The 27,855-nt window shown below is 37.7% G+C and overlaps 1 protein-coding gene across 1 annotated transcript; it reads right to left on the reverse strand.

The window, feature by feature from the left end:
- Nucleotides 1-963: 963 nt before the first annotated feature.
- Nucleotides 964-27,855, reverse strand: CAND1 (cullin associated and neddylation dissociated 1). Its single transcript, XM_005480573.4, has 15 exons — nt 27,517-27,855; nt 22,994-23,137; nt 16,101-16,255; nt 14,244-14,367; nt 13,569-13,825; nt 13,381-13,486; nt 12,734-12,879; nt 11,401-11,693; nt 10,642-10,783; nt 8,521-10,014; nt 7,650-7,745; nt 5,879-6,048; nt 5,623-5,787; nt 5,290-5,397; nt 964-4,238 (listed from the first exon to the last, which is right to left on the reverse strand). The coding sequence occupies exons 1-15, from the start codon at nt 27,582-27,584 to the stop codon at nt 4,014-4,016; spliced, it is 3,693 nt and encodes a 1,230-aa protein (XP_005480630.1). The 5' UTR covers nt 27,585-27,855; the 3' UTR covers nt 964-4,013.

The following is a 27,855-nucleotide window of genomic DNA, read 5'->3' on the forward strand; positions in this document are numbered from 1 at the left end:
GTGTCATGCTCTAAACCACAACACACAGGTGAACATCAGCAGAAATCCTTTGTTTGTTTTGGGGGATGGATGTCCTTTCTGAAAGAAGCTTTTTCCTGATTTAAGATTATATGGAAGTATTAAAGCCTCATGGGGTGGAAATAAATCTAAAGTCTAACTCCATACCAAGACAAAATTGCCTGATTCTCACAAAAGCCTCATTTGCAGAAAGCTCCCCTGTTTCACACTGCTCATGGAAGATTGATTTACTTCATTACTCTTAAAAACTCCATCTCCAAACTCAGGTACAATGAAAAATTATAAATGGATACTGATGAAGAAGGTGGATTTAATGTGAGAGTTGTAACTATACCCAAGAGCTCTTCTAGGGCAGGGAGCAACACTTGCTGCCAGAATTTCTACCTGCTCATGTTCAGTAGTGCAGCACTCAAATCTTCCCATCACATAGCAAGGAGGAATGAAAGAGGGGGGAAAAAAAGTAATAAACTGACTACTATTTTTCTTTTTTTTTTTCAGAATTAATTTTAAGAACAGCAATAACAAAATAGACATTTTATCTGAAGTTTAGAGCAACAGGGAAATAAAACCCAGAGGCTGCAGGTTTATCTGTTTGGCAGAAACAAATATTATTTCAGTCAGAATGATAAGGACTCACAAAACAAAAACAACCCACACACACACATCCAAGGCCACAGGTTACTTTGCTTTTAGAAGTGGGGGTAATGGAGGAGAAGTACCAGTATGTATGAGAACAGTTGCTAAATCCCTACTACTGAGTACACCAGTACAGGGTGAACTTGTTATTGAGCATATCTGTTAAGGCAAATATGATAGGAGCAGATCTGGAGTTTTAATTCCTAACTTGGAGTTGATGAAATTTAAATATAATCCTTCATTCAAAGGAAGCAATGCTGTTTACATGGCTATGTGCTGCTTTGTACACCTCAAAAAATACAAGTGGAGTAGTACAGCTCTCTTTATTTTGTCAACTGCTGTATTAGATGCCATGCTTGGAAAGAAAATTATATAAAAAATAAATTTACATGATTGAAGTGCAGCATTTTCGAAGTATTTGTAGGTTTCAATTTCTAATTTTAGAAAAAAACTCTTGTAAGGATGGCGAGTTCTTTCACTGAAAAACAGAGCGTGACGCATTTTTGAGATATAAAAATATTTTAACCCAAGAATCTACAATGTGAGGACTGGCCAACCATTTATATATTATGCACAAGCTTGTTAATGTGCCTCAACTGTCTGTGTGCAAAGCGACAAAAAATACTAGAGAAAGTTCTGATTTTACCAAACATCCTAAGAGTAGCCTTTGAGAATGCTGGTTTGTGTTTTAGTGAGAGAAATTTCCTATTTCAGTTTCAAATACTCAGCATTTAAAAAACAGCTACAGGTATTTCTGACATCTTCCTTAAGAGAATTACATGAACGTAATTGATCTAAAAGCATAAACACACCAGATTTATACAAGTACTTGGATATACAGAGGGAAAACCAAAGAAAACTTTCAATCTAGTGATCCAGTGAAACTGAGTGGAATTTCAACATCTAACGTAGTTAGATTTTGTAACATGGATAAATTATCTCAGTAATTATGGTGCAGTTACAATCTTTATGAGATAGTCTTCCCACATGACCAAAATAACTGCTATGTGGAGACAACCACTCTCAGAATTTCTGCAATTTACAGAGAAGACTTAGTTCTTATGTTTCCACCTGCTTTGTCAGTGGTCAAAGTGAAGATTACTCTTCTGCAAGAAAGCATTCACAAGGTAATAGAGCTCAAGCTTCCCTTCTGTCTTTAGGCTTGCTCCACTGTAAAGTACTGTAAAGCAAAGTGAAGATGATCTGCCTCCACCACATCAGCTGTTTGTTATGGTAGTGCAGAAGCACACACAGATCTCTCAACGACAAATATTCTGTTCACTTACCATTGTCACCTACTCCCTTTTCCTGTTTTAGCCTCATGGTTCATGTTTATCATACCATTCTCACATCTAACTTTAGATCTATAAAACATTTTAATATACTTTGAAAACTTAACACAAAAAGTTCAAAGATTAGTCTGACAACTAATTAGTACAACCGATTCTTAATTAGGAGGCCTGTATATTGCTGCAATTGAAGTAGATGATTTATACAGTAAGATAGCATATACCTAATTCACAGTGATTTTTCTACTGTATGGTTTCTCTCTAGTCATCCCACTCCTTTTCATGACATTTAGATATGTTGGTATGTTTAATCTCATTTATTTCTACTTCTAGAAGACAATTGTTACATTAGTATGAAGACTTTGGAAACAGAGAAAGCTACATTTTCAAAAATTTCTACAGCATTAGAATTGTTACTATTGAATGAGTTCATAGACTTCTTTGTTCAGGTCCTTCTATTAAGGTAAAATGTACCAATATCTCCTTAGCTTTTCCCAAGCTGCAAGCATGTAAGGTGAAGATCTGCCCCCAAGCCCCAATGCTCACAGGAAACTGTCTCTGAGGTCATAAAAATGAATGCATTTTCAGTCCCGTAGCAGCTTATGCCACGTACCCACATAACAGGTTTCCAAAATATCAAACTAGCTAAAAAAGACCAGTTAACTAAAAAAATTCAAATTCATATCTGACTTTGGGAAAAAAAGACAACTAAGCAGTTGCATAAAACAAGTAATGAGGCAGTGGTCCCTGATCATTTTATTATTAAATTCCCAAATCCAGTTCACTGTGGGACTGCCAGCTCTCCAGTTATGGTTCATTTCTAAATTACCCCATTGTATCCACAGAGGAATGTTTTCTTCTGTTTGCTCTCTATCTCTCTCCAGCCCTTTGGCCATTCCCTGTTTCCTGTCTCACCAGAATACTGTATGGCACTTGCAGCATTGCAGCCTACTGGTGGTGCCACGTGCCAGAACAAAATGATGGTCTGGCAACACTTGTCTAGGTAACACCATATATTAGTGCCTTAACAAAAGCTGTCAGATGAAGAATAGGAGATAGAATCCACTGAAGAAACTTCCTTCACACTTTTATAATAAAAGCAAAGTTGAATGCCAAGTTCGGGAACCACTGAGCAGCTCTTGTTGTCTCTGCTCATTTTACCTTCATCTTGTTTCCTTCCAATCTCATGGTTTGTCCACCTTAATTCCAGTGGATTCAGTCGTTGGGAATGAAAACCCATGAAAACTGCAGAAACTGTCATGTTTACTGTAAGACTATCTGCAAGGTCATATTACTGGCATTTTAAAAAGCCAGGTTAAGACAACAAACCTTCATTCATCCCTTCCTGTCTGAATGGCCTGTATGTCAAAATACCTGAAAACTGCACTGATACAGTAGAACTTGTTTTAACTTGCATTACGAATAAACTGCACATGCTGTTTTACAGACAATATATATTTGTAAACTTGCTCATGCAAAATTAGTGTGCACAACAGGGATACTGGTTTTCTAATCCCCACATCTGTAAAAATGACATTTATGTCTGCTCTTTTTGAACTGTGCCCAAACTCTCTTTTTAATATAATAAATCTTACACATAATTCATCTGCCAGCCAAACCAATTTATGAAGCTGAAACAAAAAAGAATAAAAAGTTATACAAAAAAAATGGTGCACCTGGACACTTGATTCCCACCTCCCCCCATATTGTTTACAAGTAGAAAAAATGACTAAAAGAAAAAAAAATCATGGTCACAAAATTTCGACATTTTAATCCTAAACATTACAGGGCAAATGGATGTTGGAATTTATTTCCATACACCACGAGTCAACTTTTTAATTCCCAAATGTGGCCAAATCCACTAAAACAAGAGTGGTTAAACTCTGGACTATGGAAATACATTTCTGGAATAAATGCTAGAAAAGCAATTATGGGAAAAGCCAACTGTCTCCATAAAGGTAAATAAAGTGGAACAATGTGTAGATTAGATACTTTTTCTGTTTCTTACTCATAACCTGTCAATTCAGTGCATCATATGGTTCAACATAATGGTCCCCATTAGACAAACATCTAACTAGTGTCCATTGATTCCAAGTTAGTGGATGATGAATCTTTTTGGATACTTTCAAAGATGGCTGCCAGCTCAGGGTTAGAGCTTATCTGTGACTGAAATTCACTCATTAATGGACTCTTCTCTGCTTCTGGAATGGTTAGAAGTGCTGCTACAGCTCTCATAGCAGATCGTTTTAGTTCATCTTGCTTTTCAAACTCCTGTTTCACTGAGTTTGCCTTTACCTACAGAAAAAAGGAAAATATGTTTGAAACTTTACTCAACCCTCCCTCTATACAATCTTAAAAAATGTACCTTACAAAAAACATATTTACTGTCAAAATTATCTATGCTCTTAAAAAAAACAACCAAACAAAAATACCCCCAAAATTTTTTTAGCAGAATTTTTACCAGCAGTTTACAAATAGACTGAAGCTCTGACACGGCAAGGTAAGCAGAAAAAAAGTTGTAAGCTGCCAAGCCAACCACAAATCAAAGAAACTATAGCAGCCAGCCTTTAAGCTAGTAAGGTCAGTAAATGACTTTAAACTGCTATTATCAGAGTACTCCCAGCTTCCAGAGGACAGAACTTTTTAAAAAAGCTGACTTTCATTAGAATAACTGCTTAACCTTCTGTTGTTATTCTCTAAGATATTTCAGTGCTACAAACATAAATTATAATTAAAGGCAGTCAATTTTCATTATGTGAAATAAAGCAGACTAGAGTAATGGAAAAGCAAGGTAAATCAGGCAATAAATGACTGTCAGAGCATGCAGGTGAATCAAGACCAAGCAGGAATGGAAGGAGACTAACTACAAAGATCCAATAATCCTCTAATATAAATGAAGAAGAGGTGGGGTAACTGACAAAATCTCTAGCAGAAGTCTTGACAAAAAGTCTAACAAAACAAACACTACTTTACACTGCCTTTATCGGCCAAATGCTTGTCTGAAACAACATCATCATCGGAAGTGAGATAAACTCTCAGTATTCCAGTTTCAGATTTACAAGTTGCCCAAGTGGCAGCTGAATTGTTAAGTAACAAAAGAAAATGCATCAAAGAAACAGAGGATTTTTTAAAAGAAGCTTACAGATCTCTCTCCATCTGTAATTTAAATACATTTAACACTTGTAAAAGAGATCCATTCATTTCTAAACTAATTATCCTCTCTACTGCAGCTTATCAACCGTAACTCAGGAAACGCTGCAGCAGTACAAAGGTATTCTTTTAACACAAGTTCATTTATATTTCTATAAGAAAACACAAACCAATGCATTTAAATAAGCTGAAATACCTTAGTTGTACACGTAGCACGCAGAGGTTCAACGAGCCTGTCCAACCTCTGCAGCACCGCGCTCGGACAAAGGGTAGACAGTCTCACCAGCATTAAAAAGGTCAGCATCTGGGGTGAGGAAAAATCCAATTCAACAACAGTTATGCCTGGCACATACATGGAGATATATCTCTCACCATGCTGTGTAACCTTTTGAACAGTCACACTTTAATTAAAATGGCAAATGTAGTGAAGTACTTAAGCATATGAAGTAATATTTTCACCATTTCAGTCTATTAATTATTTGAAATATTTTGACAGTCACTGCTTTCAGAGAGAAAAATGACAGCTAACCTTAATATCATAGTGATCCTTCAGGCCATCTTCAACATGGTTTAAGAATTCAAATATATCTAGTCTATCCAAACAGCTATCCAATAGAGTATACATGCACTCAAAAGCTGCTTTCCTTATGTCCAACCCATCATCAACTGTGTGCTTAAATGGTCCCATTTCCACCTGTCAGTGAATAAAAAAAAAAAGTTAAGTAATACACTTTTAAAAAATCACCTACTTACATATTTAGCATTGTTTTTCTCAGTTATCTTACCTCTCTGATTAATTCCTTTCTGACTTTAGTTTCATTGTAAAGATGAGGAAGCACAGTATCTAAGAGGTCCCTTATCAAAGATGGTTTATTGTGGGCAGCTGAATTAAAAGTCACTAGAGCTACTCTCCTGACATTGAGATCTGGGTCCTCCAGAGTTTTCAGAAAATCACCTGCAATCACATACAGAAAGAAAGCAACCTATGAGGATCTTTCACATTTGCCACTTTTAAAATATTTTTGCTTAGTTTTAAACTTAGAAAAAGACATACTTAGTGCAGGAGTTATTTTAATGTAACAGACACCTGCTATTTCAGCATGATTACACAAATAAAGGATTAATTATCATCATATCAAAGCTATTAATATAATGGTTATATAGTACTTCATATAATGAAACACCAACAAAATAAACTGCCATCACAATGACTTATAAACTTTCTTTTCATATAAATTAATGAAAATTACATTTAACCTTTCATTTTTTCCATTTATTAAAATTCTCTCAAAATATGCACTGGAAAACCAATTTCATTTTCTGCAGTTCAGGAGTTCCAGAACACCTCTCAAGGAAACTACAAACGTAACTGATTTTTTAACCCTCAAACTGGCATATACTGAGAATGCCTAAATTATTATAAAATTGGCCTACTCAGTATATATTAATGTAGCACCACCTCTCCCATGCCTCCCTACCTTTGGGCATTTTTAAATTAGTTTCTTCTATACTTTTCTAACACAGCTGTATTAAAAATAAATGGCTGCAAGAATATATCCTCAAACAAAGTGACTCTAACCCCCACCAAAAAGCTGGGTAACAAAACTCAAAATGACTGAGATTTTTAAAGTACTAGATTCTGATAGCTTTTTGACTGAATAATCAATAAATATTTCCAGAAACCAAAGGGGCAAGGCGAAGGGGAAAAACCTACAAACATAATTCTTGAATATATTACTTAGAAAACAAAAAAGCTTAGCGATGAAAATAACACACAGTAAACTCACTTCATTTCCCTATAAATAAAAACCTTGCCCTTTACAAAACTTTATGCTTTAAATCTTTCTCTCCTATTAGGTTAAGAAGCATAGATCATGTTTTTACAGATCTTTACACCTGTAATTAAACAAGCATAGAACATTCATAACATCTTTAAAAAAATCTACAATACTTTGTTATACAAATGCAAAAATAAAAAAGCCACAGCATTGCAAAAGTCTTTGTCATACTGATGTTGCACTGAAAGCTCTGATTACCTTACTCCTGTATAAAAATACACACAATTCCAAATGCTTTCAGACTACAAGCACTACAGAATCATAACAACCTATATTTACAATTCAAAACCTGGTAATACTCAGAATAATTCACACAAGCATACATGTCCTAAGTGGCTGAATGTCAAATATTTCCAAGACCACATTTCTTGGTAAATATAGTACATCTTATTAAATCAAACTGATATGATTTGGCAAAAACATGGAAAGCTTTTGGATCTCATCCTGCTAAAAACATTAGCTTCTTGTTTTGCCCATCACAAAGTCAATACATAGAATTTTTAATGACATAATTTTTACTGCTCAGAATTTAAATAAATTAGTGTTAATAGAAATAATTGGCTACTATGGAAACATCTTGTAACTCTTCCAACAGTTATCATTAACAGCTAATTCTAGTATCTTCAAAATACTTATTTCTGGTAACACAAAAAGAAAATTTAAATATAATTCTCTTGCCTGAAAACATAGAAGCTGTCAGGATAAGTGGAGTACTTACCTATGCAGTTCTTCAAGAGTGGGTCTATGGGTTGAGGATGATCAGAAATAGTGAACTTAACAGCAGTAACCACTGAACTTCGAGCATATGAGGACCCTAATATGAAACAAAAGTGTGAACATGAAAGATTAAAACACAACAACAGAATCTAAATCATGCTCAATACCACTCATTCCTCTTAGACTTCTAATACTCTTAAGAACAGCAAACAAGAAATGCTATTTATTGCTAGCAATGCAACATATAATTCAAATAAATCTACAGAAAGAATATTTTAAACAGGGGAAAAATACCATAACATTGTAATAACCATGTAATGTTATCTCCTATAGAAAATGTGAGCAATAAGCCTATTAAAACAGATTATTTATGATCACACATCGGCCTACAAAAAAATTCTCCCCCTTACAGCAGAAGCACATGAAGAAAAAACGTGAATACAGTTCTTGATATGAGACTGATTCATTATGCACAAAAATCTTTCCTAATTCTTAAGAATTTCAGAATCCTTATCTAAAAATTAGGAATATAATAGCTGACATGAAAAGGTCAAAATGTTGCAACTGGTTTGTTAATTTGTCCCTTAGTCAACCATTCTCCTTCTCCTTCAAGTTTACAGCTGTGTCTTAAACATAAAACATACCACTGTTAACAGAAATATAACGTCTGAAAGCAGAACACAAGTCATTTTTGTTGTGCATGACTAACAACTTCTAGTAAACACAAAAAACCTTAACCTTCTATTGTTGGGGGAACGGAGTAAAACTTCAAGACACAACATTTAAGCAAGTAATTTGAAAAACTAGATCCGTTTTTAACAGGTATCATAAAGCCATCTGCTCCAACACATACATGCATTACTACTCCTCACCTGATGCCAAGTATCCCTTGAGTCGTGGAAGCAGAGTCTCTGGGTCTATCAACGTAAGCTTGCCCAAGCATTCAGCAACAACATTCCTCGTACCCTCTTCTGCACATTCACAGTGTTTCAGGAGTAAGGCCCAGATGTTCTCAACATATGGTTTGAGACCAATCACTGACGCAGAGCTAATTATTTCTTTCAAGGAATGCAGAAGAAGGTATTGCCTCTTAGGCTGACTGGTTATTTCTTGTAGGACAAATGGCAGATACTCAGGAAGATTGCCAACACTAATACTGCCTAAGGCGTATGATGCCGCTGACTTGACTTCTTCACTAGGAGAAGAGAATGCTTCCAGTATAACAGACTTCAGCTCGATTTGTCCACTTAAGTCAATGTGATGCCCAACTTCCCCGAGAGAAAGCAAAGCCAAAAGACGAATGGAATCTGTGGACCTCGAGTTCTTAACGTCTTGAATGAACTGACCTACGACAGCCGGTCCTTCCTTAGGGCAGGCTCGAGTGAGGGCAGCGACACATTTGGCAATGGAATAGTAAGACTGCTTGTGAGTAAGTGCTGTGCTCTGGGAGTACACTGGACCCGTTAACATGCGCAGTAAATCCATATAGCCTAAATTGTTTGTACCAGTCACAACCAAAGCCTGGAAAAATTCTAGCATGGCACTAAGTGCTCCACCCTGAAGTAGGGGTGATCTTACCAGCCCAATAAGTTCATTGAGAATGGAGCCACTAATCTTTGACAGGGAGGAAGGATATACTTTAGCCAGCGTTGTCAGAAAACTGATGGCCATCTGTGATACGTGCATGTCACTTTCGCTAATCAGAGGTGGAAGCTCATCCAGGACTGCATCAATCATGGCAGCTGTCAAGCTGTCACTGTAATTCTTAATTAAAATATCTAGCGCAGAAAGAGTGCCCAGCTTCAAAGCTCGCTGGTTCTTTCTCAGAAAAGAAGCAAGAATAGGAACTCCTTCCCCAAGGATTGGTCTCAAATCTATCTTCAAAGGAGAACCAGCAATCAATGTCATTGCCTTCACAGTAGTTAACCGAGTGATCTCATTCTTCAGTCTCTCTAGAAAGATCTGAAGTGTACTAGGCAGGTCTGTGCCTAGACTGTCACCAAGGCTACAAATTATTTGACCCATGCAAGATATTGCCCTTTCTTTCACCTCCTGATCAATGTCAGCAGCCTTTAATCTTTTGATTGTACAAGTAAACAAATCTTTGATGTAAGGAGTAGCATCAAAGGAAGTAGGCTGGTCTAAAGGACGAATAACCTTTACAAGTTGTTGGGTAACCAGAAGTGCCTCTGATGTTATCTTGTAAAACGGGTCACCAACACAAGCTACAACTGGAGGTACCAATGCTTGAACATGAGGATGAAAGACTTGGGGAGAATGATTGCAGAGGATCACATACAAACAGGACAAAGCATCTATCTTCAGATTAGAAGAACTTGATTTGTCATTCAGTGAAAAGATTATTCCTGGAAGAAACCAAAAAATGTATTTTTAGGGCAGGTATTTATAGTGTCTGCTAGAACACTTTAAAATTTCCAAAGGAAGGCAGCTATACTGAATTTACACCTTCTGGTTCCCCATGTTTCTGAATGCTTCCAGGCCCCTTTAATTACGTTATTCAACCAATTAGCTTTTAAGCTACCTCCCTCAAATGACATGGGTCATTCAATGGTTTATGACGTATTTTTTTAATTACAAAGAAACTCTGAACCTTTAACATTTTCAACCTTACTTTTCACCATTACTTCAAATTTCAACATTTTAAGTTTTAAAAGCTAAACTATGGAAAATATTTTTCTCTGTTCAGATGGAAAAGAAGGCAGTTTGATTTTGTAATTAAGAATCAAATTAACTTCTTTTTTTTATAAAGAAGAAAAAACCTTTAATCTTCTCTTCAAGATTAATGGAAATATATGACTAAAACATTTATATGGATACACATAACAACTGATTATTTTGCCATTTTCTTTCAAAAGAAGCCACACTTCAAAGCTTTTGCAAAAAACACAGTCGGGACTTCAATATTTTGATGTTTCATAACTTCTCATACCATTTATTACTAAGTATTTAAGTTCATGCTGTGTTTCTCATACCTGGTACAAGTACAGGAACATGCTGTGTTAGGGCTCCAGGTAACACGTTTACTAGCTCAGTCAGCATGTTAAAGCAGCACTGACGAGTCTTCACACTTTTCTCCTTCATCTGTTTGTGCAAGGCTTTAACTATGTTGGGAACCTGTAATCATCACACATCTGTTAAGTGATTCAATAGCTGGCATTTCTTTCATTATTGATCACTGGGGGCATATAAAGAAATATGTGCATCCTAATACCCTGATTTCTCTAGAGAACTAGAGAAGTTGTAGAAACACTGGGAAATGAAGATTCAAAATAACTGCTTTTTAAAAAAAAAGTTATTTAGCTTTGAAAGGTGATCTGCATTAATAAAACTGTAGAGAGCAACAGTTGAAAAGTCACCTAAATAATTCACTTAGATGAAGTTTTCCAGCATTATCTTTTCTATGCTGCAAATAAAATATGTTGCAGCAGATTAAGTTTTATCTTGATCTTATGTTTGGATACAGAATGCAGGAAATAACTTTTGCTTTGGCTATGTGGCTAAATGACATAGGACACGCAACTTTTACAGGTGACTAAACAAATTAAATAAGCACACTTGTACAAGTCAATTTCAGTCAGTTTCTAAGATTGCTGCACTTTTTGGGGCCACTTTACCCAGCTTGCTCTCTATGTTACTACTACAGGACACAGCACACTGAATGAACTATTCTTATGAACTGGGTGCAATTTTACCATGCCTTCTCAAAGATAACAAAAATCTTTACAAATAACCTGACTCTGAAGCATTGTCAAAGGTGTCTCTCCTTGTTCCATTGCATCAGGATCACAAAGCCAACTTTGCACAGGTCGAGTTTGTTTTAAAAGAGAAAGATATGCATGAAAAACATCTGCTTTAACATTCTCTTCACGTTCTTTGAATCTGGCTATTAAAGCAGGAGATACAGTTTTGTAGAATTCTGGAAGCATTTCGTGTCGTGTGCTAACCACAGCATCCAGACATTTAGCAGCTGCACGTCTCACTTTCCAGCTCATGTCATCATCATCACTATATTCATCATCACTCCCTTGAAAAAATAAATTATGCATATGTTCAAGTCTAGACAAGCAAAGCATCAAGTTTTATTTTAAACAATTAAAAAGAACACACTTTTTAAACAATTAAAAAGTTGGGTTCTTTGCATAAGACACACGAAGAAATAGGTTCAGAATTACATTAAAAACCACACATACAAAAAGCCTTCTAAACAGCCTAACTTGTAATTCTCAGCCAATTTTTTCATGCTACCCCACCACGCATATTAATTTAAACTGCAAATAGGAAAAGGAGCTCCCCATCATACTTCCAGCCTGACTACTGATTTAAAGCATATTCTTTATTCATGACAACAAAGCAACAGTGAATACTAGCTGATCAAGATTCAACAAATTATTCTGTCTGCTTCTTTCTAGAGGTAAATCAAACCATACATTGTCCCCAAAAATAACAAAAAGCATAAAATAAGCAATATAGATTTTTCAGGTCTTAAAGCAACAGCTATACAGCTCACTCCTTCCTTAAGTAATGAGAATTTTATGCCCTCAGTTCAGATTACTTGTGTGTCCAAGTTTTCACAAAGCTTGTATCTGGCAATGCTTGCCACCATATTAACAATAAAATACCTTATGCCTTTCAATCTGAAACACATGAATTCTACTGAAAAATACTGAGTCATTTTCAATCTATTCTGATTTTATGCATTAGGTACCAACACATTATAGTGGAAAGTAGTGAGAAGCCTTTCCCATGCAGTATACGTATTTTCAATTCATTAACTGATGTTCTCACTTTATTTATATCATGCTACATGCTTCTGGCTTTTTACACCTTTCAGGTATTTTAAAATATTTGTCTTGTATTTTATGTTCCCGCTCAGAATTACTGATCTCCAGTACCAACATCCTATACTTTTATTCCAGGAAGTGAGTTCATTAGCCATGTTTAAAAGAGGTACAAAATTTGAATTAAAATGCTGGTACTCAGGAGTATTACCATCTACACCAATTCTCCCAGATGGGTGCAAGATCAAAAGCTCATTCTCTCCCCCAAACCAAAAAGAGAACATACCTTGATCATCATCATCACCGCCATCAGCATCCATAGCATTTTCATCTTCATCTTCATCATCATAATTGTAATTAGGATCATAAGTAAGATACTTAAGACAAATGTTTATAATAGTAGATACATGAGGATAAACTTCTTTAGGACACCTGAGTAATATAAAAATACAATCACTGTCAAATAACTTTGAAGTACTAAAATATTCTTAAAAGATTTTGTGTTGAAAGCTGTACTTTGGAGAGAGTAGCCAAGACACCATCAAGGCATCCCTCTGAACTACAGAAATTCAAAGGGAAGGTCAGAAAGGGCAATGCCACTTTGTAACAGGATCTGCTAGACAGGAAGGTTGCAAAGGACTCAGATATGCCTTTGGATACCAATTTTTTATCAGCACCACTGGACACCAATATTATCAGAGTACTTCCCACCTCTTGTTTGCACAAGTAGCCATGGCACAGTAGAAGGCTTGTAGAGTACACACCTAACACACTGCTTAAGAGCTGAGTGACAAGATAGCTATAGGAACTGTTCCAGCTCAAAGCTTGCAAAAGTAATTTGTAGGAAGGAGGCTGTCTCTTGACAGCTTACAACCAAATGACACACTACTAGATCTGAAGAAAGCCTGAAATAGGTACCCATGAATGACTTACCTCCTAACAAAAGATTCAAAGGCTTGAATGCAGTACTCTCGTAGTTCATCATCATCTACATTACAAAACTTTACAACCAAAGGAATTATTTTCTCAAGATATTCACCTGGTAAGATAAAAAAACCAGCTAAGTAATTACTCTCACAGAAAAACTTCAAAGTAAAAGATAATTTATATATTTTTCTTACCTATTCTATGACCTGCTTGCCTACTGATAGCAGCAATACACTGTATATAGGTCCTAGTTGTTGACATGGAATCATTTTTAGACAGTTCTGTCAACAGATGCTCAATGAGGTCAACAAAAACCATATTGCCACAACTCATAACCAGGTGACCAAGAGCAATGATGGTTCTTTTCCTCACAGCAAGTCTTGGGCTGGTCAGCTGGGGGAGCAGACAGGTCAGAATTGAAGGATGGAAGTTAACAAGCAGTCCTCCTTGCCTTAAAACAGACAAAACACAAACTCAAAACCAATTGAATCTAGATAACTTTGTTCATATACTGTAAAACAATCCTTCAAAAATTCCCCAAACATCACAAACATTCCAACCAAATGTTTAAAATTTCAGGTTTTAGAACTTATTAAAAGAAGAAATAGTTTAAAACATAACTTCAAAACAACAAACATTAAAATAAGCTTAAAACCACAGTTCTCAGAAAGTTAAATAGTAATTGATCGACCAATTATCTTCAGTACATTCACTTATTATTTTCTAGATTAAGTTTCATCTACATGTAACACTACCATATTACTTCATATGACTTTGAATAATTTAATTTTAACATTTGGAAAACTGAAGTTCAAGATTTAAGCAGTATTTATGAGCATTCACCAGCATATTAGAAGAGAGATGTTTACCTGCTCAGCATATCAGCCATGATATCCAGTGCCTCCAGTTGAACAGACACATCTTCCTGCTTGGCTATAGCACTAGTGAGACGCCCTGTGATCTTTTTGCAAACATTAGCTGCTAATGCAGAACCTGAAAGTACAACAAAACCTCAGCATTTCCATAATAATTTAAAAATACACCTTTTAATACTAGAGATGATGTTTGTGACTATGGAAAGCAACCCAATCTACATAAAGAAGCTTTTTCAAACCAACAAAACAAGCTTGAACAGCCACTCTGCTAATGTCATGTATGCTCTGCATAAGAGCTGAAAAACTATCTATGTCCAAACATACTAAGCAGGAAGGATTCCCGTCCCAGAAGGTACACACAACAGAGCACTGCTTTTGGAAGGGCAAGCGATGCAAAGTGAAAGCCACAACAAGTCTAGAGCAATATATGAAAGGAGTAAAAGTAAAAATGAACGTATATACTATATGGTAAGGTAAAGCACAAAAGTAGCAAAATAAAATTATTTTGCACAAGAAGTTACTTAAAAATTAAGTACCTGACTGAAATACTACTGAAACATTTGAGAAAGGTGAGAAAATTTATATGCAAAGTATTTTAAAATATAAGTAAAAATGTCTTCATAACAACTTCATAGTTCCCCCTTCCTCTAATTGTCTAATATTGTTTCAAGTAATTATGAGAAGGAACTCCTATCATGGTAACGACTGCCCAGTGGTTAGTACTCATCTTCACCTGCATGAAATTCTTCAAGCCACATTTTGCAAATTTTAATGTGAAATTAATACCATTCCAACCTGTGGTAAATCTAGTTTATATATATTATGGCTCATTCTTAACTACAACTAAAATTAAAACATAACAAATGGACAGTCTAATGTGTTACCATGGAGGCCAAGAAAAAGAGAACAATCTGTGTTTGAGTTGGGAGCAAGAAATAACATGCTGTTTATTTTTATACTAGGAATGTTAATTATATTGAAAGACTTGCCTATATTTTTGTTTGAGCTTTACCTCCACCCAAAAAACTTCTTTTGTTTTGTGTAGGCAAACACAAGAGTAAAAGCTTAAAACAACTGACTTAAAATTAGTTATTTATATAAAGCTTATGCATCTCACTGCTGCTTGATAGAAGCAAGACTTACATGTCAATTTTCAAAAGGATATTAAAATGAGAGTGTTTAAATTCACAAGACCTCAGTCTCTAAAAATGTAGTTTCCAAAGCCTGTTTAATAACTCTCTAGTTTCATTCATATGCTACTCTATGATATCAGACAAGCACTTGCGTAAAAAAGTAATGCTATTAACTGAGGAGCTGATCAACATTAGTGTCTCTTCTAGAGGAAAGACTGCCTTCATTTAAACCTGCAGGTAAGACATTCACTAATTTAACAGGCAACTGTCAGAAGCACAAGGTACTTCCCAAAAGAATTCCTAGAAAGTGAGACAAGAAATCAGATGGTTAAGGAAAAATACAGGAGTTGTAATCAATTTAAAGCTTATTATCAACCAAAGACCAAGATGAGATTTAGCTATTACTACAGCCTAGATGTGCTCCAACAGGCAATTATTAAAATAGAAGCTTTTACAACTTGTTATACTGAAGTTCATATTCTCTGAACTTGTTTTCCACATTAATGCAATCCTTCAGTAAAGAATATGTTCTTAAACTAGTAAAATTTGGCAATATAGTCAGAGAAGGAGAAACTGAAAGGGTATTTGTGCCATTTTTTTACCCTAACTGAAACTATTTCCAATGCTGAAACCTCTTCCCTAAAATCTCCAGTTTTTAAATTTTTTTGAATTAGTAAATGATACAACTACATAAAGTCTTTAGTACAAAATGCCTTACCACTGGAAGCAGGGGGAAGTTCTCCAATCACAGTTTTAAGACCAATGCTTGAAATGTCACGTAACTGTTCTTTATCTGAAAGCATGTTTGTACACAGGGTATCTACAATGGTCTCCACTTGATACTCCTTCACTTTACTCACCAGAGGTCCCAGACTGTATAAACAAGAGAAGGGTATTAAATTGGCAACAATATTATTTCAGTATTTTGCATTCAAGTCATAAACTTCAGCTTGGTTTTGGTAGCAACACAAAGCAGAATTTTAAAAACTGAAAACCCTCATCTGGTTGGACTGATAACTTGCCTCCATAAATCTAGTAACAAAACACTTGTTTAGTACATGTTTCTTATTTGGAGCTGGAAATTCATTTTGTATGACTGTTCTGCTTCATTTTCAAAACCACAGTCCTTTTTATTTCTCAGTTCACAACAAGATTTACAACAAAAATTAACCTACCCAGAGCCATCAGTTTACATGCTTGACCATCAGTGTCTGCATAATTCACAAACAAGTAAACAATATTCTTAGTTACTGCATCTTTATTCTATACAACATCTGGATTCAGTCATGGCTCTATGCAGTAAAACAAATCCAAACACATCTTCCATCCCCAAACCTCTTGTAAGTACCCCGTTGCTGTTACCCTTTTTTCCACGTCCAAGAATTCACAGGGGCAAGACCTAATTTTTATAAGAAAATGCCCATCAGAAGCAAAAGGCAGAAAGCAAGAGCACACAGGAGGAGGACATGGACAAGTCCTTGCACTCAAGCACTAGCTGCACAATAGGAACCAGAGTAAGGTTCAGAGTTTTGCCATGAGGGGTTTGTCACCATGTTAGGCAAACCTGGAGCTCCTCTTTCAATGGCCTCGCTCACAAAGCCTGACCTCCCATGAACTCAGAACAGTGCTGGCACTTGAGGCACAACACTTGGATTAACACCCAGGAATCTGCAACTCCCAAGGCAATCACACCTCGCACTTCCCATGCTTTCCTTCACAAACCATAACCTGCTTGATGTCTTTCTCCCCTTACCCACGCATGTGGTAAAACCCGCTGAAAATACAAGTGGGGGGCGGGGGCAGGGCAAGGGTGGGCGGAGAGGCAGCAAAGGCAAAACACCCTTGCCAAAACCTGACACTGAAGCATCACTTGCAACTTACTCCATTTTGTTAATGCACAGAACTTGGAACTAATTTGAGATTAGTCAAACTAGTGCACAGACATCTGCAACTGATGCTTCATGATCACACCAATGCCACAAATTCAGAAAGATTGCAATTTATTCAATTTGGAGAGTATTTAATGGAGATTTACATATAACCTTAAAATAAATACACAAGAACAACCTTGGGGATACATTTTTAGAAAGTACAGCATACAGATAATCTCAAGAGAACTCAACTGGATTGGTATCTGATCAAATGCATAAAGAGAAGCCCTTTAAGTGCACAGAAATGAAGATGTAATGGATGGTTTCTCAATTGCTTCAGCAGCTCCTGCAGAAATGAACAGTTCTGACAGAGATCCCTTCCTTAAAAGCAGTCAGACCTCATGCCCTAACCTGACACTACCCTTTAACTTGGGGAAAGGTCATTGCACTGGAATCTTTAGCTTCTATTAAACTATCTCTACAGCCACTAAATCCCTGAGAGTTGGAAGGGGTTTAGAGGACCATATCCACAATCTTATCTGCTCATTTTACAGCTTCAATTATGTTAAATTACTAATGATTAAAATAATTTCTGAACACTAATATGGGTAAAGACTTTTTGCCTCCAACTTAAAAACTGCTAAATCTGTACACAAACATCTGCCAACACAAACTATTACCAATAATTATCTGAGACACAAATACATCAAGCTATCCCCATCTGCAGTCGAAACATTTTCTCCAGTTGCTGAAAAAGCTCACAGCTTTCTTCACAACTTGATTTGACTCTTCAGTCAAGCTTTGCCTTCACCGTGATTCACTGACACATCTATATATAGAGTTTCTCTTCATACACACCACTGTCAGTCCGTGGCTACTCACAGCACTGTTGCATGCACCTACTCTTGGTGCATAGTAAATTGTTTTGCAAGCAACAGAAGCACAAATCAACTCGAACAGAAACCTGTAGAATCCTAAGGTACAATGACTCCATAGTAGTCCACAGAAATGAAACTCCCTGTGTGTTTCAGGCAACAGACACAAGGTGGAAAACCCCTTTTTTTAAACCTCAACTGTTGAACGACTACTGAATTCTTTTGATTTAAATATGCTTGTTTTTCAAAATGCAGCCTATGAGTAATTAAAATAATCACAGTAAAGGCCAGTCAATCAGATTCATCTCAGCTAAGAATGGGAAACACTTTTTTGCTAATGTTTTAAAGATGACCAAACCACTGGAATGATATTAACACACACTATAAATTACAGTTTCTGGGAAGTATTAAGCCATATATTACCTGAATCAGCATCTTCAGTCCTATTTATTCAACCTATTAGTTCAGCAAATCAGACATAACAATTGTGAAGTAAATTTTACAAAATATTACCTCAAGCTTTTCTGGCCTTCACAATCAGTAAATATCACTTATAGACCTTATTATTAGTCCGAGATTACAAATCAATCTTATCAGAAATTGAAAGTAAACTATAACCTTCTTGTATCAAATCAGTTCTGACTACAAAGCTTTTGCACTTAAGTATGTATTTTACACACTTGAAGGTCATTTTGCATAGTTTTAAGTCATCTTTGATCTTTTCCCTTTTACTAGCCAATAATTTGTGTCTAGGTTCTCTTAAAGTAAAAAGTTAATTCAGCTGCCTATGGAAATAAACAGCAACACACTGGCTCCTTTACGTTACACACATTTGGAAATAAAGGTGTTCATAGCATAGCTCCTTATTAGGAAGCTGAACACCAACACATAATCAATTATAATCTCCAACTGGCATATTTTAACAGCTATGGAATAAGCACATTTATTTACAAGGAAGAATTAAAATTCACAAATTTTAAAAAAACCCACATTATTCAAATCACTAGTATAGCATGATGTGCAGCAGTGTATTACCAAAGCATACAAAGTGCTTAAAGCTGCTGAACTGGATCAGCCACACAGCAGCCAATACATGCATCATCCTGCTCACACTCATGACTCAGACTCTCAGCGTCAGGGAGAGCTCCCTACATTGAACTACTGCCCAGAGAAGTCACTCTGATAAATGCAGAGAAACTGCAGTACCACAAGGAGGAAGTACTGAAATGCTTACTTAAATTCCACCTTCTTTTTTCACTCTAGATAGATTTAGGTATGTTTGACTTCTTACTGGTTTCAGGAAAGATCTCACAGTGTGAATCAATAAAAATTTCTATTTGTAGGCTTAAATGGCAGAATATCAAAGTGTTCAAAATGAGAAACAGCTCATCCTTAAGCTGCAACACTGAACACATGAAACAATTAATGTGCAATTTGGGCCAACAGAGCATTACAAAGATTATCAGCAATGAGGAACAAGCGATACCAACACAATACCTACGCTCAGACAAACCACACTGCTTGACTACACCTCATGGACATAATCTTAATCAAGCCACAGGCAGTGCAACTACTGCTGCCATAAGGTGCACAGGATGCCATGCTGGACTAGACTTACAGCTATAAACTAAGGATATGCTGTAAGAATAGCCTTTTCCACACTGGCTGATGGTAAAACAGCCTATGACTATCAGGAAAATCATAAATGCCTCCTTCAAAAATTGGAGACAACAAAAATACATTTAATATTTTACATGCAGTTAAGAAAAACAAGGTAAAGAACCTGTCGTTACTGACACAGGTTTCATCTACTGCCTGCAGTAAGAAGCTTAACAAATAAAACTCAGTTCCCTTCTGTAGGGTCAAAGACTACAGCAGGCCAACTTTTACTTCAAGACTACTAATGCAGCTCATTCATTTTCACTTTTATTCAGAAATTAACTGGACAACTATTTTGCAAAGTAGCTACTCAAATACCAATGAACCCAAAAACTGACTTCTGCTTTGCTTTTACCTGGTTTATCCTGCCCCAAACAAGCATAATGTAATTGAAAGGAGCAAGAACAAAATCACCAGTGTGCTTTGTAGAGACAATAAGAAAAAAGTTCATCAGCATTTAAACCAATGGAGCTCCTCTTACTCAAGCGTGAAAGCGAGCAGTGGATAAGGCAAAACCAGGAACACTGCTCGCTTGTTGCTACACTCACCTAAAAATAAATACTGCTTTATGGTTGCTCTGAGTTGTTTCAAATCTGCTGGGTTCAGTGACCTCAAGAATCAAATCTTCAAAGAGTGACTCTTATGCAAGAGTTTTATTCAGAGCATTTCAACTGATCCACCTGTAAAGAAAGTTGCCCTAACAAGCTCCAGCACCTTTTTCCCTTCCTCAAGGAAAAATCTATCTGAAGTGCAGATTGAAAAGAATACTGGGCTGTCTTAAATCCTCTTTCTATGAGAGGGAATTGCTACTTTAATGGGTCATCAAGGGTCAGATAAAAGTTACTGCTAACAGTCTCTATGCTATTAAATGCTAACACCGCATTTAAATTAAGAGAGATTGAAAGACAGTTTATGCTTTCCTCAGCTGGAAGTGCCAAGAAATCCTTAACAGAAATACACAAGAGCACAAAATATTTAAAATTTAAAAAGCCAAGAAAAATATGCTGGCTGAAATTAACTTCCCAATGAATCAGTCTTACATGGAGTGTTGTGGCAGATGAAGATTTCAGATCAGCTTGAACTGTCTTAAAAAACCTACTAAAAAAACCTAAACTAAAAAGCTTAGTAGTGTTCAGCCTCTCCCATCCTTCACCCCGCCAATTTTTCTATCAACAGGTAAACTGCAGGAGGAAAGCAATAAGCCAGAAGAAAACTAAGTCCCTAAACCAGACTGTCACAAAACCAGGGAAGGAGCAGTGTGAGAAAAAGAATGAGGAGTACAAGAACAGCAAACAGGAAGCAGCAGTACTATTAGGCTTAAAACTGTCATGAACTGTATTTTGACTACAAGCTGCTTTAAGAAGAGAATACTCTAAAAGAGTGGTGTTTTTGTATTCAAAGCATTGCTGCAAGTGATTGGGACACAAACAAAAACCAAAAAAACACAATTTGATATGATCCAGAAGGTACACATGTCCACCTTCTACACAGATGATCATAATTCATCTGAAAACTTTTCTATTATGTTTCTTGTCCCATTAAAGTAAATGTAACACTGTTCCTTAACATTATCTGGAATTCTCAAAAACACCCCAAAATTGAAAGAGATTCAGTCATATTAGTTAAATCCAAGAGTTTTATCAATATATCAAAGTAAATTTAAAAACTGAAGAACTACTAATAAGAACAGGATGTGTACACACACAGGAAGTCATCTATTTTTCTCATTCTCTTCCCTTTGCAATCTGTCTTTAACGTTTTAGTAAGCATTACTTTTCTTTAACGTTTTAGTAAGCATTACTTGTACTTTAGACCCTACATTCTAACACTGCCATTAAAGATGGTGATATATGTCTCTATGTGCATAAATCTAAACTTCAGGACAACTTTAGGATTTACATTAGAAATGTATGCTAAAATGTAACTTTTCCATAAAATGCTATTGCACACAAAGTCAATTCTAAGCTTGAGCCAAGTTTCACAACAATATGCTCTTCTGATTGAGTACAAGCAATCAGTTTCAAAATCATGAAAACATAAGGAACAGATATTCCAGAAGTTTGAATTAAAAAGAAACAGGGTATTTTGTGTTCTTATGAAAAGGAGTAAGACATATGTTAAAAACACTGCATCCTTGGTGACAGTAGGGAAAAAGCAGTGACAATTATAGTGCTAATATACCTAAAATTGCTAATATCTGGCTTGAAACTTGACATTCCAACACCCATTTGTCTGTGCAAGGTTTTGGTTACCATCACTTACAACAATTCAGAAGCTGAAGCAAACACTGCTTCTAAGTACATAAGCAGAGGTACACACATGCTTTTTCTGCTTTGCTAGTCTGACAGGGCTAAACTACAAATAACAAGCTAAACCAAACTTGGCTAGTCACAATGTGAAACTTCTCAAGCTCCAAGTTTACTCCAATCCATACCTCATGGAATATAAGTAGTGTATATGGAGTATTAAAAAAAACCCCCTAAGCTCACAAACAAGAAACATTCTCAGGAACACTATATGCCTCCTAAGAGAGGCCCACTTTAAAGCACACAAAAATCAGAATGGCCAAGAACAAAAAGCCATAAGAAATGTAGCACCTCTTCAAAGCGTGCTCTGGAAAAGTCACACCACATGTAAAGCTCAATAAAATGAGGAAGAGAGGGCAGTGAAGCAACAGAAGTCTCTGAAAGGCAAGTAAATGCACCCTGATCCCATAAAACATTTACAGTCCCTGTAAAGCTTGTAAAACCATCAGCAGAGCATTCTGAGTTCCACTTTGATAACCGAGGCCACATCTTCACCATTTCATGTTTTCATGTCTGCTTGGAAACAACTCTAATACTACAATTCTTCCCCTGCACATCATCTAAGGTCTCACCATCAAGTATCAATGTGGCAACTGCCACTGAATTATAAGCTTTTTCTATCTATTTAGCAATCAAGAATTGGCACCAAAGAGCAAGTGCATCACTCAAACACTTCCAGCAGGGACTGCATGTGCTATTTGGTGCCTGAAACCCCAAATATTAATCCCCAATGTCAACAACATATAGTTTTTCATATTACAGCCATTAAGACAGGTAGTCTACAAGAATAAGGGCTCCTTTGGGGACATAAATTTCAAAATTATTTTGTGAAGCAGTGGTCATTTGAGTTTTCAAAAGTGCATTATACAATTCTTTACATCATAAAAAAAGAATACCTACCATTTGACAGCTAAGTTTTGTACCTCACCATTTTTATCTTCCAATAATTTCAAAATCATCTTCACCACCTTTCTTTCACTGTCATCATCCAGCTTGATAGAATCTTTCTGAAGTTCTGTCATCAAGTCATTAGTAGCCATAAACCTGACAAAAGATGTGAGATAATTATTGCTAAAGGGATATGGGTTATTCACAGTGCTTAGGATTCAAAATTCTCAGTTTCCATAATTTGTTATCAAACAAATCACATTTAACATTGAGTTACTGTTGTCTGTTTTGTGATGCAAGTAGCATGTATAAAACAGAAAGGAAGAAAAACTATTTGAAAATGATAACTGAGCTAGGTCATCACCCTTCTCTTATGAGAACAGCTACATATTTTACTTCCAGCATTTATATTATATTGCACATGATCTCCACAAAACATATTTTACTTGCAGCATTTACATTATATTGCACATGATCTCCACAAAGAAGAACTGACACTTTCACAGATTTTAAGTAGTCCTTTCATAAGCTATGCTGATGTTGTAAAAAACAAGCTTTTTTTAACTGTTTAAAAAAAAACTGATCTCTGCTCTGAGTTTATTTTAAAACAAGTTTTAACCAAGAAGAAAAATATGGTTTCTCAAACATTCTCCCATAAAATTCACAAAAGCCAAACTTTAATTAATGAAGGGAGAAATAAAAGTTAAGCTTATGTTCCATGTGGTTTTCATTTTTTTGCCTTGTACAGACTAGCTTGTTTACAGCCAGAAAACAGGGCTGATCACATTTATCCAGCCCTCAATATAGAGTGCCACAGTGAAGAACAAAATTAATTCTCGAGAGATTAAGCAAATAAAATCATCTTCATATCAATTAATTTACTATTTAATAACAGTCAATATCTACCAATAGAAGAACATACTGAAAAATTACTTTCCAAAAATATTGCCTTTGTGCCTTCTGTTTCTTTTTAATCTGAAGTCTGTTTCACAATCCATTTTTCTTTTCTAAGTGCCCTCTCTTCTCAGAAGCAGCAATACAGATGTATTACTCAATTACAAATCCCACGGGCCTCGGCACTGACACCAACCCCCACTCAAAACTGCAAACAAGGGTTTGTAGTTAAACAGCTACGGGTGACATGTGGACCTCAGGCACATCAGCCTCCAGCAGACATCACTTCAGCTCAGGTCATGCTTGGAAGGTTATCTCTGCAGCTTGACATGCCAGATACTACTTGTTACTGAAAACAAAAGCCAAGACTCTGCATAATCTTAATAAGCATCACAAATGCCAGATGCCTAACCTCACATAACGGACCTCAACTTGTCCTGTCTTTTAATAATTCCAGTCTAATGGTCTCAAGGTGCTTCTAAGGTAAGACCTCACCCCTTTTTCACTCATTCCAACAGTCCCACTGAAGCAAGCCTGCAGTCTGACAGGAACCAGATGTGCACAAAAACAGGCTGGGGAGGCAAAGCATCAGCTTTTAAGCACAGTAATGAAAAAGGCTACTTGGTAAGTAAAGATAACAGATAGGACCTAATTTAAGCATATACGTGAAGTCACAAAGTACTAAAGCACTCAAAAACTGTCTCCAACTTACTGCTGCATTTACCTCCTTTTCTTAAAAACTCTGGCCAATAGCTCCTATTTCCTAGCCTTAGAAGGTCATGTCCACTCATCACTCTCTTGTCAGTTCCTGAAGTAAGCACAGCATGCACATCCTGCTGAGGTGCACCAGCAGCCTCTGCATGCAACCACAACGGGGTTCTTTTGGTAGACTTCTCCACTGAAACTTGCAAACCAACCCAAACACCACAATGGGGTGGGGAGACCAGGCAGCTTTAGTATAAAGCTGCTGGTATTTAGAAACGTAGTTTTAAGTAGCTTTAGTGTGACTTTTAGTCACAATTCACCCTACCTGCACATCAAACTTCACCTGGTGCAAAGCAGGCAGCATGTCAGCAGCTGCTCCCAGCCTGCACTCAGAGCACTCATTCTCCTGCTGCAGGGAGGACACTCCTGCTCCCACAGCCAGACAGGAAACTGCCACCTTACCTGACTGCCCGTTTTAGAACTTACGCCCAAACTTCTTTGTGGACAACACAATCACAAGTATGTACATCTTCCAAGAAGTACATATTCCAGCTCTGCATGGGACAGGTCAGTTTATCAAGAAAAATGAGGATTACTTTTTACAGCAGACCGCTTACTTGAATGGTTGTTTTACACTCTGCTGTCTGGTATCAACAGGATAACTACACTGTCCTTATTCAAACAGATGTGATCAAAGAACAAATGCACTTATAATTACTGAAACTAAATACTATTTTATCCATCATGCAAATACACAATACACAAAGTTTCATAAAATGTTACTCCATAACAGCCAGTTGGTAAAGGTCTATCATCACTCTCTTTTTTATGGTTTGTAACATTAGATTTTAATCTATGTTAAGACATTTTTTGTTTAACATTTGAGAATTTCAAAATTGTTCAAAGCTACTAGAACAGAATTTCTGAAGTGTGCTCTACTAAAGGAACTACACAAGAAGTTTTAATTACACACAGCTGAGAGGAAAAAAAGTGTTTGCTACAATTGCATTGGACAGGTATAACCTAGCCCTTCTATACAGAAAGTTTTTACCTCCTAAAAATCAGTATCACAAATCCATTGGAACTTACTGTAAATCCTCCTCCCCATAAGTACAAAATGGAAATTTTACTTAATCACAGAAACAAATTAGTATGAAAACAGTAAAAAATCTTGTAACATTTAGAGGAAAAAATGTTTCAGTCCAGTTTCAGAACAATTTAAAGAAATTGGGCAATTTTAGTTTGTCTCTTTTTAATCAGTATTTTATTTACACAATTTCTACTCTGAAATCTCCAGGTAATATAAAGCTATTAAAATTTGAAAGAAATTGACACAAAAAATCCCATATCAAATTTGTGTCCCATGCTAAAACACTCTGTCAAAACCTAACAAGATTATTCAAAAGATCTATATATCAGGACCTCTGTTTTCCTTTAGATTTTAATACATTGAGACTTGTTTGGATGACTTTAATAATAAACTAAGCACTGCGATGCTGCAGCAAAGCAACAAAAAATAAGTGTATTTTATGCCTTTTCCCTATCTGTATTGACATACTCTCATAGACCTTCAAACTTGAATTTTGGGTTGCACTCAATACCAAAACAATGTAATTCTTTTTAACCTAATGCTTTGCCAGAGGTACTGTGTAAATGTATTATCTCTGCTGTTTTTTAATTGTATTATTCTATTTTCTGAAATTTTACATTTCATCTGCTATTAATTTATTACAAAGCAAGCAAATGTTCCAATGAAAAATAGTGCTCCTGTGACAGATCCTGAACTCAAAACTAAATCCAGTTCCCCACAAGACTTAACTGGATTTCTCTCTGGATGCACAGGGGCAGTAGCAAACTACATGAGGAGCACAAAATCCCACTGCCTTTAAGACACAGCATCCAGAAGTATGTGAGCTGAGGATCACAGAATCGTCTGAGTTGGAAAGGAGCTCTGCAGATCATTCAGTCCAACCCGTGTGCAAAGACAGGGTAACCCAGAGCAGGTGACACAGGAACATGTCCAGGTTGGGTATGAAAGTCTGCAGCAAGGGAGAGCCCATGACCTCCCTGGGCAGCCTGTTCCAGTGCTCTGCCACCCTCAGTGTAACGAAGCTCTTCCTCACGTTGAGATGAAACTTATTGTAGTTTAGTTTATGTCCATTCCTCTGAGTCCTGTCACTGGGCACTGCTGAAAAGCGTCTGGTACCCACCTTTGAAAGAACTATATGCAGGTCTACATTGAAAGAACTATATAAGGTCCCCTCTCTTCTCTAGACTAAACACACCCAGCTCCCTCAGTCTCTCCTCATAAGGGGGATGCTCCAGGCCCTTTACCATCGTGGCCCTCCACTGCACCGTCTTGAGTCTGCCCTAATGGTCACCCCTTCCTGCTTCCAGTCGTAGAATCGCAGGATCCATACATATTTTTTGAAGTTGGGAAGGGATGAGAGAGGTCACCTCACCCGACCTCTGCCGCTCGAGGCAGGGTCAGCGACAGCTGGTTGCTCAGGGCTTCTTCCCTTCGGCTTCTGAGCATCTGCGAGCTCAGGAATTCAGACCTCCACCCTCGCCTGTCCCCACGCGAGTCAGCAAAGCTGGGGCGGCTCGGCTTCTCCCGCCTGCTGGAGATCTCTGCCCACGAAACGCGGAGGCCGCGGCGGTGCCCGCACAGCCGCGCCCCGTCCTTCACGGGCAGCGAGGAGGGGGGATCCCCTCACGGGAACTTTCTTCCCGGGGCAGCACCAGCAGATTCGCGCCCAGCCCCGCAGCGGCGGCGCGGACAGCCCGGGCCCGCGGCTCCGGCCCCGCCGCCGGGCACCTGCCCCCGCCCGGGCCGCCGCGGCACCAGGCCCGGGGCAGGCGCGCAGGCGGCCGCAGGGGCAGCGCGGGCGCGGGGCCGGCGGAGGGCGCGGAAGGACGGCGGCGGCGGCTCTCACCTGAAGTCCTTGTCGCTGGATGTCATTTTCTCCAGCAGGTTGGAGATGTGGTACGAGGCGCTCGCCATGTTGACGGACCCGGCCGGGGCGCGGGGGGGAGGGAGAGGAGGAGAGCAGAAGGCGTCGGCGGCGGCGGCGTCTTCCCGGCGGCGCCGGCTCCACTTCGCCCGCGGCTGCAGGGGCCGGGCCGGGCCGGGCCGGGCCGGGGGCGGCGGGGCGGGGGCGGCAGCTGCGGCGGACGCGGCGGGAGGGGCGGGGAGGCGCGCGCGGCCGCTCGCGCTCGGCGCCGGGTCGAAGGCCGGCGCTGTTGATTGGGTCCGCGGGCGGGCGGGAGGCGCG

Source organism: Zonotrichia albicollis, chromosome 4 (assembly GCF_047830755.1).
Source record: "Zonotrichia albicollis isolate bZonAlb1 chromosome 4, bZonAlb1.hap1, whole genome shotgun sequence".
Taxonomy (NCBI): Eukaryota; Metazoa; Chordata; class Aves; order Passeriformes; family Passerellidae; genus Zonotrichia; species Zonotrichia albicollis.